This window comes from Manis javanica, chromosome 15, assembly GCF_040802235.1.
Source record: "Manis javanica isolate MJ-LG chromosome 15, MJ_LKY, whole genome shotgun sequence".
Lineage (NCBI taxonomy): Eukaryota > Metazoa > Chordata > Mammalia > Pholidota > Manidae > Manis > Manis javanica.
Genome location: NC_133170.1, coordinates 13883942 through 13901724, shown reverse-complemented (window position 1 = coordinate 13901724; position 17783 = coordinate 13883942). Strand labels below are relative to the sequence as shown.

Here is a 17783-nt window from a genome sequence, read left to right as displayed (position 1 = left end):
TATTAAGAGCTTTTAAAAATCACAACAAATTGAATTATTTAACTGGTTAAACCTTGGCTCCTGGGAAGCTCTGCTCCTGGGAATTTTCCAGTCCTTGCCTATTATTCTCTTACAGTCCTCATATTAACTTCTCTAATCACTGTACACTAGAGGGTTTTAAGTGCCTGCCGACAGCCACTCACATGCCAAATAGCAGTCATGAAGATCAGACAGCTGGATGAAATCAACAATAACCCAGAAATGATGAAGACGGTGACCTCATGGCCCTCCAGCTGAGTGACTCAACAACGGAAACAGTGAATATGTGTTTTTGCAGCCTGACTACATTAATAATGGTAACGGAGACTAAAACTAGACCGGTTGGTCATACTCTCGACCTGCTGAAAGAGGACCAAAAGGAAGAACTGTTAGAATTCAAAACAGAGACCAGCCTTGAAAATTCCGAGCAGACAAAACCAGTTTAGTGGTACAAAGTTTAATTCAGCCTATTTTACACGACTAACTTTACCTGGTTCGTTTCTTGTTTATGCCTCTGGAGAACATAAGCAAAACTTTAACTGCTTCCCAAGGTTGAAATGAAGCAACTACTAATCAATTCCCTTTCACTAATATTATAACCTATCACTGTCAAGAATAAACCGTCCCTGCCTTCTCACTATGAGCGCTGCAAGAACAATATACCCCGTGTCTCATTTCATGTTCTGGTTCGAGTTCTCCTGGCTCAAGAACTATCTTTTTGGTGTGTGCACAATCAGCGTTCACTAATTACTACTTCGGTGATTCATTGGCTTCACTTCTGCTATTTCTGGACTCCTGACAGCAGTCATAAGAAATATGATGCTGGAGGAAATGACACTAAGGGGCCCAAGCTCAATGAGACACACATCCCCTCACTTCCCATCACTTGCGTTTAGAAGCAAGAGCAATTTAATAATACCCTCCCTTTCGCTCAGTTCTCCCCAGTGGTGTTTCCCAATAAATGGTGGTGGCCAATAAACAGGGTTTGGTGACCAAGCTTCCTGCATGGAAAATGCTGCAGCTAAAGAGGCCCCAGGCAGACGAAGGTGCCTCTAAAGGCCCGAGTCCATCAGAGTTGGGACGATTAACGCCCCTGTCCCAGCGCCAAGATACTGGCGAAAGGAAGTGATCAGTGACAGGCCAGCCTCTCAGGCAGGAAAAGGAAGGATTAACTCTTTCAAACTGGTACAGGAGTTACCCCAGAACCTCCCCACAGGGGTTAAGGGACACCCATCCGCGTCTCCCCAGTCTCCTACCCCAGAGCGCACAGACTCAGGACCGCTACGCACCGGATCGGCCGCTCCCGAGTGAAAACTTCCCGCCACCGGGATTTCCCTTCTCCCCAGCTGGGGACACCCACCCTTCCGGGTCGGCCCATTCAACCAATTGCAAGTAACGCCCTTCTCTAATTGGTAGGGGGTGTGGCCCCGTGCGAGTCACCGAACAATACAACTGGTGATTGGTTTATATTGGCGGCAGGTTTAGCCAATGAGAAGCGTCCTTAATCTGGGGTGGGGGTGGCTGCGTGTTTCCGGAAGACGTGGCGGCTCTCGACTGAGCTGCTTCCCGGCTTCATTTGCCCCTACTGGGCTTCACACCCTGGCGGCCCCGAGGTGCTTTCGCCGCGGCCCTCACCACTGCAGCCATGATCTCCTTAACGGATACCCAGAGTAAGCACTGCCCCGGGGCCCGGCCTGGCCCCGCACACCCCTCGCTGAGGCTGGGTCCCCTCCGTCTTGCCCCTCGCCCTGGTCAATGAATGAAGCTCCACGTTGTGGGGCGGTGGCCGGGAGTCTGAGCTGGGGCTGCGGGGATCGGGAGGGGTGCCCAGAGGAGGCGAGGGCTGGCTTGCAGTGGCGATCTGGCCGCGGTAGACGCCCGAGCAGGGGAGACGCCCGAGCTGGGAAGGGGGAGCTTTCGCCGAGCGTCCGCCTCTCGCCAGGGTCGCCCCGCGCTCACTCCCAGTGAGACTGCGCTTTGTTCTTGCGGACCCGCCGCAGGAGAAAGTTTGCTGCACGATGCGCGCAGCCCGCTCTTGGGGACGTTTCTGCATTTGACATTCTTGGGGCTCTCTACGAGTTACTGACTGGTTGCTTGGAAAGTGGCATTTTAAATCTCACCTATTGTAGGCTCTTTTTGGAATTAAGCTTACACTTAAATAACTTGACTATTCGCCTCTGGCACCACAGGAAGCAACTTTCCAGAATCCCTTAAGACGACTTCACTTTTTTACCACCTAATGTTTCCGCAATAGTAAAAAGCCACTTTGTGTTTGAAAGATTTATTTCATTGTATTGTACATGGTGCTTTGTGGCTTATTACTAATTTAATACCTCTTTCTGCCTGCCACAGAGTTCTGCAGGCCTGACTTATCTGTAAGGTAGCATTGCTCTTTCCTTTCTTTCACTGTAATATTTCCACTTTACCCCTTTTTTGTCGTTTTTAAGTTTTTTATATCTGCCCAACTGGGTGCATCCTTCCTTTTGATAGTGGTAATAGCCTTTTTGTCTCACTTTGCTTTATCTGCCATGCCCTTCGTTTCTTAATTCAGTCTACTTGCTTGGATTTTCAAGATTTTTAAGAATTAAACGGCCAGCTGAAATGAAAATAGAACATCATATAAAATGCGCTAATTTAAAGTGGGTCTTAAGGTTTGGGTTCAAGGCATGGCTGACTTGAACTAAACAGAGCATCTAAGGTCTCCTACATTTACTACTACCCCAGTCAGGCGCCCTTCCTTCTTGGGGTTGGACTGAGTGTTCACCTCGGGGCCACCTGTCCTGGCACAGGAAGCGTGCCCATTTTGGTCTATTTTCCTCACCTGCTCCTGTCTGAAAACATTAAGTATAGATATATTTTCTTGTTTGTTTACTGTTAGAATAAAAACTAGCAAATGCATAAAGGCATCTTTGAGTTTACCAAGTACTTTCATATAAATCATTACACTTCATTCTTAAAACAGTGCTGTAAGGCAGAGAGAAATGTATCACATGTATACATTAAAGGAGGTTCAGAAGAAATTCAGTATGTGGTATAAGAGGCAAAAGCAAGTCTAGATCCCAGGTCTGCTGGCTCAAAAATCTTTGGTCTTTCTACGGTACCTTACTAGCATCTAAGAAGACCTGATGTAAACTTTGTGATCTCTCTTAGGATGTTGAAATTCTTTCATAACAAAAATAGTTTCAACAGGAGGTAAATATGTATCCTATAAAATTATGCATTGATTTTTTTTTTGAGACATTGTGCAGGATATTCAGAGCCTGATTTCTTTATGATTCACAGTACTCTGTTCCTCTTGATTGAAATCCAAAATTAAAATTAGGTTGTCCAAGGAAATTAACAGAATTGTATGCATAAATTTATTTCTAATTCTGCTAATTACTCAGGAAGTAATTTCTACAATTTTCCTATCTAACTAGTGAGGTAAGGGTACTCCTATCAATCTGAGTCTGTGATTATTACATAGATAAAAGTATGTAATAATTTTTATTAAAATGTGTCCAGTGCATAGAGATTCTCTAGTACAAGTGCCTGATTTATATCCTTAAAAATTAAATCCTATAAAAGTCTAGTGTATAGTGATTCTAGTATAAATGCCTGATTTATGTCCTTAAAAACCAGAACAAGGGGGATGGGTTGGAATACGGGCTGCATATCACATCATTAAATTGATGAAATAGATGAAATTATACTTGCTGCTCGTTGCCAAATATTTTAGGTAGGAGAGCGGACTGGAACTCAACATGATTAATGAATCAAAAGCTCTTTCAAATGGTGTTTGTGTGTGTGTTTGACTGCAGGAATTGGTCATTCAATTGATTTGCCAAGATTCTGGGATTCTGATTCTGGGAAAAGGTGACCAAGCATTGATTAGAACAGAGTAAACAGCAATTTATGATTGTTTTGAAAGATTCTGTAATAGCACCCCTCCATTCCCTCTCCCCGCAAAAAAAAGAAAGGATTTATTGAGAGGGTCAGATGGGGCAGTTCCTGTGCTCCCTCTAAAACCTTACTTCATTATGTCACAGTGCCTAGAATGCTACCATGATATTCATTTGAGGTGTTTGATTTGATTAATACTCAGTTGAGTTCTTTATTAAGACATTTTCAGTTTTTAAAAGGGCATAGGAAGAAATATAGTGGTGATTTTAAAATTTTTAAATGAGATACCAAAATGCTAATGATTGCTATCAGATTAAGCATATCTTTTCCTTACAAAATTTCCACAATAAGCTATTTTAGATAAATTAGTTTTATTAGATTGCTTTTATCAGATTGTTCTTCAAACACACACACAGACAGACAAGAGATGAAGCTATGATAGTTGCAAGAGGAATATAAATTTGCTTGGATATGATTGTAGTGGTGAAAGGGCATCTCTGTAGGGCTTTATTAACCAGGGGGTTTATGAATGCACAGACATAGGGAAGAAGGGGATTCTGGGTTTGAGAAAATGGCACAGTGAAGCCAATTAGAGACTTTTGACCCATTCACATTATGGACTAAGTTGGCAACATCCTACCGGGCCAATTTGAGCAAACGTGTTTCAGGAAACTGTCCCCTGCTGGACTACACTGGACAAAGTAGGGGGGATCTTCTGGTTCCCCTGTTAGAGTTCTAAGTTATAATGGAGTCCAAAGACTGGATTTTAATTCTAGCCGGACTCCACACCACCGTCAGCCTCCTCCCCTTCTCCCTCTCTTCATATGCACATTTGCTGATTCTGTGATAAAGGTTAAGTTACTGTTCTCTCTGAGTCTTTGGTTGATCATATGAAACATGAGGCAGATGCTACTTTTTTACCTCACACTTTTGCTAAAGGATTTACAACATATTTATATTAAAAACTTCATTAGATCTAAAACCATATTCAGGCATTGTCCTTTTTCCCTTCAGCCAATTTTTAATAGTTCTGTTGACCCATACTCGGTTATGTCAGGAAACAAACTAATCATATTAAACTTGAATTGCCTAAAAACACTTGCCACAGAAGTTCATGCCCTTGAGGGTTTTTTTCAACCAAACATATTTAACCCGAAAAAAAGTTGTGTGGGAAGTGTTATGGCATAATTGGTCAAGCACAGGGGTGTTGAATTCAAATAGACCCTGAGTTCAAATGCTTCACCAGAAGTGTGACTTTAGGCAAATTAAGTCAGTTCTCCAAAACTCAATATCCTGCCATCTCTAAAATGATGCAGTGATGCCTACCTTACACTAGTACCAGGAGGATTAAGGTGTATAAGATATCTAAAGCATTTCTCAATGGCTAATTCATGGTAAATTTTCAATATAAGTAGGTATATTTCCATGTAATTTCCTTTCTGATGAATAAACACCTCAAATTTTTATGTAATCACAATAATTTGTGAAAAGATTTCACTATATTCAAATAACTTTAGCTAACAGTGATTAAATTCTAACTACTAAATAGTTATGTAATAGAATTTTACTTGTTCTTCTGTCCATACATTTCTCTAGGAAATTATGTCTGACATCCAGACAGTTACCTTGATAAGTTCTCTTAAGGCATTTAAGCATGAAAATATCAGTCTCTAATTTTCACAGGAATTTGTGTCTATGGAATACACTTCCTGGTATATTTATGGGCAGGTAGCTAAATTCTTTTAGACTGAAACTTAGGAGAAAAAGGTAGCTGGAATAGACAGTAGGAGTTAACCGTAACTGAGTATGGGATATAAATGTGCAACTCATCAGAACATTTTATGTGGCTTAAAATTTTTTTAAGTTGCTGTGACCTAGAAATTAGCCTTCTGGAACCAAGGCACAGAAGTTAACAGATCAGAAGTCACTAATATGTATTTACAATTGTGTGTTTCCAAAAATATGGTGGTTTCTGCTCTGATATTTATGTGGTTAGTGCTTCTAGGTAAAGTAAGGATTGCTGACTATTTCCTGAAAACAAAACTAAAATGATAAAGGAGGTGGCTTAGCATATTGTGCTTTGTAGCAATTACAGAAAAATGCAACTTTAACCTTAGGAAGGTAAGACACTTCAGAATAAAAAGTCCTAGAGAACATGAAGGAAATAAAATTATTAGTCTTATGTATGGGGAATGAACATAGACTGGGTTCAGCACTATATACTCAGTACCCAAACACTTGCTGGCATCTAGGAGTTGATCAGTAATTCCTCATTTTTGAATGAAAGAGTAAAAACCCAGAATATTAATACTAGGTAAAACATGTTCTTTCAAACTTCGGAGGGGTGATTTTAGGACTATTACACTAAATATGTAAGTGGATTCATCATTTAGATAAATTTGTAGAAGGTAAATCCATGATAAGTCATCAAGAAGTTAAAAGAGCTGCCGAACCATTTGAAAACTAACTTGAAGAGGCAGCTACCTGATTCTCAGAATATTTCCTGTTGCCACTGTGAGGAGTATGTAGTTAAGTAAAATATACTGTGCTGACCCACCATAGCATTTCTAATGGGTTAAAGAAGGAATTAATGTTTAAGAGGGGAAAGAATGAACTACACATTTTGTGCATATAAATTATAGTCATAGAATGTGAAAGGAGACGAATAGTAAAAGTAAACCTGTGTATTTATATCTGATGTCAAAAGGGTTCCTGGGAGGGGGAAAATGTATAACCAAAGGTTTAGAATCCTAATTTATCTTTCTCTATTATGGGTATGTTTGTGGGAAGAAATGCTCTCTTATTTAAGGCTTAGAAATTTCTGTTCATATTTTAAATTTTGAGGAAATTTGCTGATGTTGATTGAATTTGTTATAGATCTAAAAGAAATATCATAAAGTTAACCTGCAGTGTTGGGGAGCCATTACCTTATATCAGCCAAAAGAAAAACTGAAAACTGTTCTTTCTCAGTTTACAGGGATTTTAATGTAACTTTAATTTTTTCTCTACCCTTAACCATGTAACTTATATTGCAGAAATTGGAATGGGATTAACAGGATTTGGAGTATTTTTCCTGTTCTTTGGAATGATCCTCTTTTTTGACAAAGCACTGCTGGCTATTGGAAATGTGAGTTTTTCAATATATATTAACTAAATTCATAAGGATATTTTAATGACAAATATACCTGCTATTAAATTTGGGGGAAGTAATTCACTATTACTCATGTAAAGATTCCTGTTACAGTCTCTTTCATCAGGAACAAAACCTGTTAGCTTTCTGTTCAAGTAAAAGGTGAACACTTAATGAGGTCTTCTAAATCCATAACTTCGCTAAGTATTTGATACATAATTTACAATAGATTAAGTCAAGGCTGGCTCTAAAATAGGAATTCAAAGTAAATGACTTGGTAGGTCCCATTTCTTCGTAAATTTAATAATATGTTTTGACTTTAGCATCTGAGATTTCATATTTGGGTCAATAGCATAAAATAAACATTGCTAAGAACCTTTTAAACTTTTTCAAAACATATCTCTATTGTAGTTGGCTTGCTATGAAAAGTGTGCATATTGTTTATTTGGAAAGTCTGTTCTGTTCATATGTGGAGGTTGTGCACAAGTTCTAGAAATAAATAATAACCCATCTAAGAGGGCAATAAAGTCACTGAACAATGATTAAATATCTTTTGAAATATATATTACCATTGGACTTTTAATTGGAAATTGGAAACTATAAAGAATAACAAAATTGTTCAGAATTGGTGTTTTAATAAATAATAACATAAATGGAATTGGAATCTCAGAATATGAAGCTTAACCACCAGGCTTAATAGATACTTTGGTGAAATATTTTTCACTAAAGAAAGTTAAGGAAAAAAGGCAAGTATTTGGGAATGAAACGGGTAAAAAAAGCAAACTTTTCATAAATCACCATATCTTGTCCACTGTCTGAAGACATACAAAATACATGTATATTTGAGAACACCTGGCTGTGCTTTTATTTCTAGTAAAACTAGAATCCTGTTCCTGGCTTTGCATTGTTTTTTCTACTACAACTTGGCCGTCAGTGTTTCATCCATAGGATCCCCCGCGGCCCGCGGTGCAGTGTGGGGAGCCAGGAGTACCTTCGGGGGACGCATGTGTGGGCAGCTCCCCTCCTCTGCCTTGCCACTCATCTGCTGGACCAAGCCGTCTACGTCTAGCTCAACGTGGTTAAACCACTGTAGGTGCAGGTGCCCCCTGGTAGCATCTAATTTCTCTTTGTTTCCCTTTTTCTCCATTTAATCAAGATAGAAGAGGACTGAGAAGAGGGGATACAATTCCAACTTTAACATGCTTAGCCCGCCCCGTGGTTCTGCCTCACAGGAGCTTTCTCTGCCCCATAGCTCACATCAAAAGCAACATGTACTTCCTTTTATTATATTTAGCTTTGACCTTTTCCAGTGTATGCAGTACGTTTGACTACTTTTTTTATGTCGCATTCTTTTTCTTCCAGGTTTTATTTGTGGCTGGCTTGGCTTTTGTGATTGGTTTAGAAAGAACATTCAGATTCTTCTTCCAAAAACATAAAATGAAAGCTACAGGATTTTTCCTGGGTGGTGTATTTGTAGTCCTTATTGGTTGGCCTTTGATAGGCATGATCTTTGAAATTTATGGATTTTTTCTCTTATTCAGGTAAGGCAATCATTTCATTTTATTTTTTCTCTTTCAATAAACCTGTATGTCAAATACGTACTATAAATACCCAAATATTGCCATCAGCATGAGTAAGAACACTATAATTTTCTTATGTGGCTCTTTATGTTGAATCTTTTATTGCACTTATAGATAATTTAATCAACTATAAAAACATTTATCAAATGTTGGTGATTGCCTGTGTAAGGGTATAAATTACCTTGCAAAGTAGTTTCGAATTGGCATTTTTAAGACACTGTCTTTATGTTTGCTATATTTTCATCAACTGAACAGTGATAGATATATAGATAGATCTAACACTTTAATATATAGAACCTAACACTACATAGTTACTGCCACTTCTTAATTTCTTTAGTGCATTTACATATGAGACAACTTTGTATCAAATACACTATGGGAGAATTTGATCAGTTAATATTTTATAAATATTTCACCAGTTACTGAGTGATTGAATAATAGTGTGCAAATGAGAACATACTTTCAAGTAAGGTTGGCTTAATTATTTATTCAAGAAACACGTATCATTTTTATCTGCCAGGCACTGTGTTACCCATGGGAGACATAAAAATTAATTGAATGCCAGATCTGCACTTAGAGAATCTCTTGTTTCTAATATGGAAAATAGACTGTAAGGATACCCGTAGGATATGGTAGTAATGCCCTTGTAGATATATATGCAGTATATTATAGAAGCATAATTAAGGAAAGGATCAAATCCAGGGAGAGGTAAAAAATGTTGACTGAAGTTTGAAGTCTAAAACATTCAAAATATTTGCAGGGTCGATTGTTTTTACTTGATTAGTGATTGATTTTGGTAACACAGAATGTGTAAGTTCTAAGAACTGTCATTTTCCCTTTAGGGGCTTCTTTCCTGTGATCATTGGCTTTATTAGAAGAGTGCCAGTCCTTGGGTCCCTCTTGAATTTACCTGGAATTAGATCAGTAAGTAATCATGCATTTAGAAACACAATTTTTAAACCATTAAAATAAATACTCCTTGATGTTATTCTAGAAATTTGAGTAATTGATACATGATTGATATTTTTTATTATGATATAAATGATTGCCTCACGTAGATCATGGTTATGATGAATACCAGAGAAAATAACCACCGCTAACCTATGACCTTGAAATTTTGTTTCGTCATATCCATTTTTTAATATTGTTCTCTATTTTTTAATGTAACTCAGATTGATACCTTTCTCTTTGAGAGTTCTAGGTACTTTTCAATTAACTTTTATATGATCTCTAATTTTTAAACACAGTAATGTAAAAGAATTATCTCTTATGTCTTATAAAGTTTTTCTTAGACTATATCACCAAATGGAGTGCATTAGATAATTAAATGAAACACTATTATACAGGGAGTCAGATAGTAAAATTCTGTTCCCAGCTCTGTCCACAGTTTGAACAATCTTGTCAAAGTTGTGTCTCTAGGGCAAGCCATCAACTTTCCAAAGTTTTCACAGATTTTTATAGATGTTTCTAGAGAGACAGTCCATAGCATTTTTTGAATTCTCGAAAAGCTAAAGGATGGCTTCCCCACTGAATATTAGGTACCACCGTAAGGCTCCAGTCCCAAGTCAGTTTAGAGTCAGAACCTTCCAGCCCAGATGACATAGATATTTGAGGTGAACTTTGGGGAATGTTGTGCTTTCTCTCCACCTAAATTTACCTTAACACTAATGAATCTGAGTACTTTCATTGCAACTTTTAGTTTCAGTGTGCCAGTCACCTATTTGTGATAATCGAAAATGTTGGAACCTCGGTATAGGGGTGTATCCTGGTTTCATTTGCATTCATCTCAGAACTCATACAGTAATCAGTTTTATTTATGGAATTTAAGTTTACTGGATTGTCAGGTTATAGAGTTGTAATCGTTATTCATGTCCTTAATTTAAGGACTCTTCAGTATTTGCATAAGTGGACACCCAATGCTATCAATTGTTTCCTATTATTACTACTTCATTACAATAAATGCTTGACTAAAAATATGAATAGAGAAATGAAAGAAAGGTTTAAATGAATGCTAGATTTTAACAGTATATAACCACTTGGGTTATATAACTTTTAATATCGCCACTAATTACTTTGTTACAATATTTGTGTCACCATCTGGAATGCTGAAGAATGCCCAGTGCTGTCTATTTGGGGCTCAAGTAACCAAAGAAATAACCACTTACATTAATATGTGTTAAAATGTATATTCAGTAATTATAACTCTATGCTTGCATCATTACATCTATTTTTAATGTCATGGCCACTGTCAGTCTGAAATCTAGAATGCACATTTAAAGTATTTTGAGTCAGTAACTGTTGTTAATTATTGAACTTAATGGAGTTAAATCTCTTTGTTCAAAGACTACATAGGCCCAGAAGAGACCCACAGTATTGGTTAGTTGAAATATCTTATTGGGTTCGTTAATGCATGAATGGCTGACATTCCAGCTTTTTTTTGTTGTCGTTGTTAAGCTAGCAGTGTTAACTTCATTTTTCCTAATTACTTTATTCATTGTGTTGCATTTTCTCGTGTTGCACCCCTTAAAGTCATATATATAACATGTCATGCAAAAACAACTTTCAGAAAAAAAAAATTTTTTTATACACATTATGTGTCAGAAGATGGTGGTGAAGAGTACTGGATTAATCATTTTCAGTCACACTTCAAATAGCCACAGATTTTCTTATAAAGTTGGTTTTTAAATCAACCCTTAAAATGTTGATAGGTTTTATAATGACATGTGCTTTTCCTTTAATTATGTTTTTCTTCTCCTTGCAGTTTGTAGATAAAGTTGGAGAAAGCAACAATATGGTATAACAACAAGTGAATTGAAGACTCATTTAAAATATTGTATTATTTATAAAATCCTTGGAAGAATATCCAGCACAAAATTAAATTACATGAAATAGCTTGTAATATTCTTTACAGAAGTTTAAAATGTATAGTCCACAAAGTACCAATTGCAGTTAACAAAGAAGCAGTGGAAACAAGCTTCTAGTCCAAGTGATCTAAGAGGTCAGCAAGCAAACTGAAGGAGGTGAATTCTGTGTCACAATACATATTGAAACTCTTGAAGGCAACTTTTATCATTTTTCCACAGTGTGTGAAACACAGCCATCCTTAGAGAACTGTCGTGCCTGTTTCTTTTTGTTTTATTTTGAAGGTGCATTTGCCTTTTAGAAATGTTCACTGGAATGGCAAAAAATACTTCCAGTTGCACTGTCTCTCTGAAAGGGGTGCATGAGTTAGATAGGATTAAATCATTTTAATGGATGAAAACCCGGTTTTGACGTATCAGTCACTTTTTTTGGTAAACATATTGTTAAAATAAAACTTTTGTGGTTCTTCCGAAACTTAATATTTTAAAGCCAGATGAAAATCTGAACTAGATATTCTCTGTTGGAATGTGCAAAGGTCATTCTTTACAAGCTTTTAGTTCCTTAAATTATAACTGACTAAGCACTTTTTTGGTTAGCAACACACTTTGGAAATATTCCTACTTCTTGGGAGTCTGACTTGGGTATCTGTGTCATTCATTATATGTAAGCATTTAACAAAAAAGCATTCTTGGCCATGAAGTAGTCTGTTACATAGCTTGTTTCACTGAATAGTCTTTTAAGATAATGATGATGCAAACCAAATAGATTTTTCCACATCATGATGTAGTTTTTCTCCTTTTTAAATTTTAGCAGTGGTTTATTATTTTGCTTTTCATAAATTAAAACAACTATTGGTAATGTTTATTTTAAGTTGTATCATGTTGAAAGGTTAAACTTATAGCTACTTGTAAATGGATATCATGTAAACTGAGCTTTCCTTTTATTTGCAGCTTTTTCATAGCATAAAAATCAATATGCATGATGTTTGTTTCATGTGATCACTCTTCATCCTGACTTCATGGAGAATATATCTGAGTTCACATGCTAAAGTTACTTTACTGTAATTAAACTGGCTATAGTTTCTTAAAAACACGACACTAAAAAAACTGTGTTATTTTTTTTTACCACTGCTGCTTGATAGGCAGTAAGAAACAGTGGTTGTTTCTTCATTAGTAGTTTTTCAAGGTGACAGCTTTTTTTGATAGATGTAGAAACACATTTCAACACCCATAGTACTATTTGTTTTATCACTAGTGATTGCACTGTTTGCTTTCTTTTTTAAACAGTTGAAAAGTTTTCAATCCATCAAATCATAATTGAAATTTGTGGTTTTTATTTACAAATATGTCTACAAAATATATTACAGCACATGTTATTTTTAGTTAAAATCTTTTGATACACAGAGAACTCTCAACCTTGCTCATCTAAAGAAGGAAAGACTTGGTATATAGTCTAATGGTTCAGTCTTGTGGATTACTGTCTTTTTGGTACTGGCATTTGACTTATGACATAATCTGTGAAAATAGATAATATTGACAGAATGAGACTCCTACCTCAGTAGTTCATAGACTAATAAGAATCCTAGTGTTGTGTCTAATGTTCTTCAAACAAGTAATATCCTCCCTTGGAGAGTGTCAAGTATATACATATTTTGGGGATTGACTTACGTAAGTTGCCCTGTTGGACTCTGTTATACATATTGTTGACTGACCCATATTATTTACAGTGGCTAGATAATTCTTTTTAGAGCAAGAACAGTATCTGTTAATGTAAGGAACATCTGTATTATTTAACAGCTTCTTTGTAGGATTCCTATCAAAATGTTCTTTGCACTGTAACAGAAATCTCTTTTTCAACAATCTTATTTCAGAGAGCATTAATAGACAGAAGCATATAAGGGATTTGATAATCTCCCAGTCCTTAGTAAGATTGAGAGGCTGGAGCAGTTTTCAGTTTTAAATGAGTCCACAGTTAATCTCAAATGTGAATTTGGGACTGTTTGGCAGCAGTATATATTTCTTATTCAAATCCATTGATAAGGCTCTATTTTTAAACATACTAGTCTTCTGACAGAAAGCACTGTGCATTGTATTGTTTCTTCCTTTCCAAAACGAGCCTTCTGTCTTTGTGACAAAAAAAAAAAATACATTGATTATTGCTATAAAGGTGGAGGAAAAGGTCTAATACTACTTAGCCTTAAGTGTTCCTGGCATTGTTCAAATGTATTTTCTGTAACAGAAACATACTTGGAATTTTTTTTCCCCTTTTAAATTGTAATTCCTGAAATAACTGCTGATTTAAAAAGCCTCACAGTCAGATTATATGACCTAACAATTGAATATTGTAAATACACTTGTCTTACCTCTCAATAAAAGGGTACTTTTCTATGAATGGTGGTTGTCTTAGTCAGCTTGGCCTGCTATAACAAAATTCCATAGACGGGGTGGTCTGAACAGCAGACATTTATTTCTCACCCTTCTGGATGCCAGGAAGTCCAAAACAAAGGTGCTCATAGATTCGGTTCCTGGCGAGACCCTCTTTTGGTTGCAGATGGCTGCCTTCTTGCTGTGTCCTCGTGCCGCAGAGAGAGAGCCCTGGTTTTGCTTCCTCTTACAAGGACATTAATCCCATCATGGGGGACCCCATCATCATAAACTTATCAAAACATAATTACCTCCCAAAAGCCCATCTCCACATACATCCTATTGGGGGGGGTAGGGCTTCAACACACGATTTTCAGGGGAGACACACACGTTCAGTCTCTAACAGTGATCACATGTATATTCATTACAAAATCCTAAAAAGTGATTTAGCATTGCACAGTAATACCTCATTTTTGAAAAATGAGCCTTATACGCAATTTTCTATAAAATGGTCATATCTTTTGCTTCTAGTTTAAGTGCAATCATAAATAGAAATGAGCTTCAGTTTAAAAAGTGGGCAGTAAATTTAGGAATTAGTAGAGAAATACTTAAATATTTCTTCTCAAAATGGAAGGAATATGTAACACTTAAGTATTTGTAAAAATGAAACCACTTAACATCTGCAGTGGGTTTTGACTGTAAATTTTGGTAAGGCCAAAAACTACTGGCCAGGTCTCTCACTTAAGATGCCAAATAAATATTTGTTGTATCCAATAATTAAGCTGCAAGTCTTGACTATTTGGTGAACTGGAAGTCTTAACTCTGTTATTAACTATCCAGTGTATCTAACCTTCTCCTCTGGTCAGAAAGGTTCCCACCTCTGCCCTTCTGCTACCTGTATCCATACAGGAGGTTGGAAACTGAAATAGCATGCCCCAAATCCTTCATGGACTGACTGACACTTTTCCATAGCCTTATCTTTTTTAGCTCTCAAGAGCCTAGCAAAAATTCACATTTGTCATATCTTTCTTGATGGACTAGCCCAGAACAGCTGGCCCTTCCTTGTCCTCTCAGAACTTTCCATTTCTCTTCTATTATTTGGCTATGGAAAGAAAATTCTTGAGGTCCAAAGCCTTAAGTAATAGGAAGATAGTAAAGACATTGGCCAATGAATGGGGATTTTTATTTTGGATAGCAGGCTTCTCAGTGCCCCTAACATCCCCTCTAAAAACTAGTAGCCCTTCGAAGAAGTTACTTCTTTACCTGTTTGTGAGACAACTGGCCTATGGGGCAGACAGAATAAAACCAAAGTAGGAGACTGAACCAAAGAACCTAATCCATACTATACCCAAATCCTCTATTCTGTCATTAATTAAGTAATTTGGATATTTTAGTATAATAATAGCCATATTGTTCAGGTAACCTTACCCAAGATAGGAGCTGTAATCACAGACCTTGCAAGTATGCAGTTTAAACAGAGACAGTTATAGTTTAAATGGGCCCAGGCACCTTCCATTCAACAAGAATTCGGATAAAATCAGTGATACAGGCAAAATGGTTTCCATCGAATACACCTTTAAAAAAGGCATAGGATCCAATTTGTTCAATGCCCATTGCCTGGTCATAATGTCGGGAAAAAATTCAGCAAAACTCAATGGGTTTATCCATTAAGGGTTTTTTATCAAATAACTTTTCTTAACCCATCTCTAGATTTAGACCTGTAAAAATACTAAAATTTTGTGATTGAGCAAAAACATTTTATTGGGAGTCAATGCCCTTTAGGACAAACACATTCTGGTATGTTACTTTTAATAAGACTACAAAATTGATAATATGTCAAAACCATCCTCTCCACTTGTGCATATTATATCGGAAAAATGACAGCTTTGACGTAAAACATCTGCTGGAGAGTTCATTAGCAAACGGCTGTAAACAAACTACATTCATTTATTCTTCCTTAAACTAAATTCAAAGGTGATTCGTCTTCCTGTCCCTCTTTCTAAAACCTGTGTTTTGGGAAAGAAGAAGGGAAAAAAACATTTTACTGGTTAGGTAACTGAGTAATTGGGTTTCACTTGCAAGCTCATTTAAAACAAGTACATGCATAATTTTATTTCTTTAATCACTCTTTAAATTGCTACAATTCCTTGAAATTAAATGCTAAAATCTAATATTTTAAGGAATATTAAGATTTTATCTGTTTTTGTTATTAACCTTTTAGTCCATAGTTTTTATCTTTGCCCTCTCCTAAGACTGGAAAACACTCTACTAATGGTTCTTGCTCTTTCTTGCTTTATCTATTCTTTAAAGGAGGTAAATATTGCTCAAATTTCTACCTGGAAACTACTTTCTATATTCTAGCTTGCACATGACTGTCAAGTGTAAATATCAAGTGCCCAGATCCCAATCTCTGTTATACAAGTAGTTGCCGGTAGATTGCATCAACTCTTCAAAGTTCCAAACCAAACTTACCTGTTCTCTCCTCATACTCCCTGATAGCCCCATACTCCTTGCTAGCCATTCTCCCAGCCCCACAGGGTCTAAGGCTTCATTGTTGCTTACTGTTTTATCACTTCTTTACTACTAAAAATGTCCGTGAATGTGTAGAGTCTCATCCATCACCATCACCATCACTTGAGTGTTGAATTAGAAATGCAGAATTTCAGACGCCATCCCAGCTGTACTAAATTAGAATCTGCATTTTATCAAGACTCCCAGGTGATTAATAAGCACATTAATACCTAAGGGGAGCTGCTCTAACTTTTAAAGGAAAGGGACCATCCCTCTTATCCATGGCACCTTAACGTTTAGTGGGTACCATGATTTCCCTTTTCAGTATCTACCTATGTAATACAACTGTTTCAAATGAATATTAATATACTTGGGATCTTTCCCCTCTTGCCATCTGTGCATTCCTTTTCTGTACTTCTGTTCTACATCATCAATTTCTCCTTCTCTACCAACTATTTCCATCAACAAACATGTCCTGTAAATGGTTTCTTAGTTGTCATCAAGGGATACCAACAAATCTGACTGATTGGGCTTAAGAGGACTTTATGAAAAGGACAGGGCAGGTGCGTCACCGTCCTGGAGTCTGCTGTTAGCACTGTGGCGCTGCCCCCACAAACTCAAGCTCATTACAACCATAGCTGCAGGAGGAAGTGTTTCTCCTGATCCCAACTTTCTTCCATCCTTTCTCCAGATTTCCCCTACCAGCAGGCGTATCTGGTTGGTAAAACCTACCCCATTGTGCCTGCAGCATACATAACAGGCCGGGAAAGTGAGTATCTGGTACTTTAGAGTAAAAGGAAGACTCTTCTCCCATGAAAATTCATAATTCCATAATTCATAGTTGAGGGAATTTAAGGAATTCCCTAAAAATAAAAGGGCTCATGTGTCACTGAAAGGCTGAAAATAAACATCCACCACACTCAAGCATCTCATCTTTTTTTTAAAAATTCATTTTTCCTTTACCTCTTTCTGTGAAATGTCTAAAAAAAGATTGTCCACACTTGTCTTTATTTCCTCACATTCTGTTCACTTTCAACTCACTTCAATCTAGCTTATGTCCTCAAAATCCGTCATACTCCCAAATCCAGTGCACATTTCCGGACTTTCAGCTAGCTTGACCTTTCAACATTATTGGGTATTCTGGCTTCCATGGCCTGATGGTCCCCTGGAATTTCTCCTTCTTTTCTGATTTCTTCACCTCAGGTCCCTTTGCTGGCTCTCCCTCTGCTCATTCTCTGTATGCCTGTTTCCATAGCTGATCCCTGACTCTCTTCATTCACTCCCTTAAGTATTCTCATTCAGTTGAATTCTTAAAATTATTAAATCTGATAATTCCTCCTTCTAGAAAAAAAAAACATAAGCTGGTGACCTTTTTGCTGAGCTTTACAGTTTTGCATTTCCAACTGCTTACCTCACACTTTTACTTGGATATCTAGT

At 37.1% G+C, this 17783-nt stretch overlaps 2 protein-coding genes across 5 annotated transcripts in view; one reads left to right on the top strand and one right to left on the bottom strand.

Annotated features, from left to right (window-relative positions):
* RECQL (RecQ like helicase) overlaps positions 1-1412 on the bottom strand; it is a 37909-nt gene extending 36497 nt beyond the window's left edge. The window contains exon 1 of one of the 4 annotated variants that reach the window (XM_017662293.3): positions 1308-1412. The gene's annotated coding sequence lies outside the window, so the exon portion shown is untranslated. Of the gene's footprint in view, positions 1-182; positions 267-508; positions 528-1274 lie in introns of those variants that run through there. The other 3 variants (XM_017662292.3, XM_017662295.3, XM_017662294.3) reach the window with 3 other exon arrangements.
* Positions 1413-1521: 109 nt separating this feature from the next.
* Positions 1522-13863, top strand: GOLT1B (golgi transport 1B). The gene is made up of 5 exons (XM_017662320.3): positions 1522-1688; positions 6936-7027; positions 8393-8571; positions 9453-9534; positions 11372-13863. The coding sequence occupies exons 1-5, from the start codon at positions 1664-1666 to the stop codon at positions 11408-11410; spliced, it is 417 nt and encodes a 138-aa protein (XP_017517809.1). The 5' UTR covers positions 1522-1663; the 3' UTR covers positions 11411-13863.
* Positions 13864-17783: the final 3920 nt, after the last annotated feature.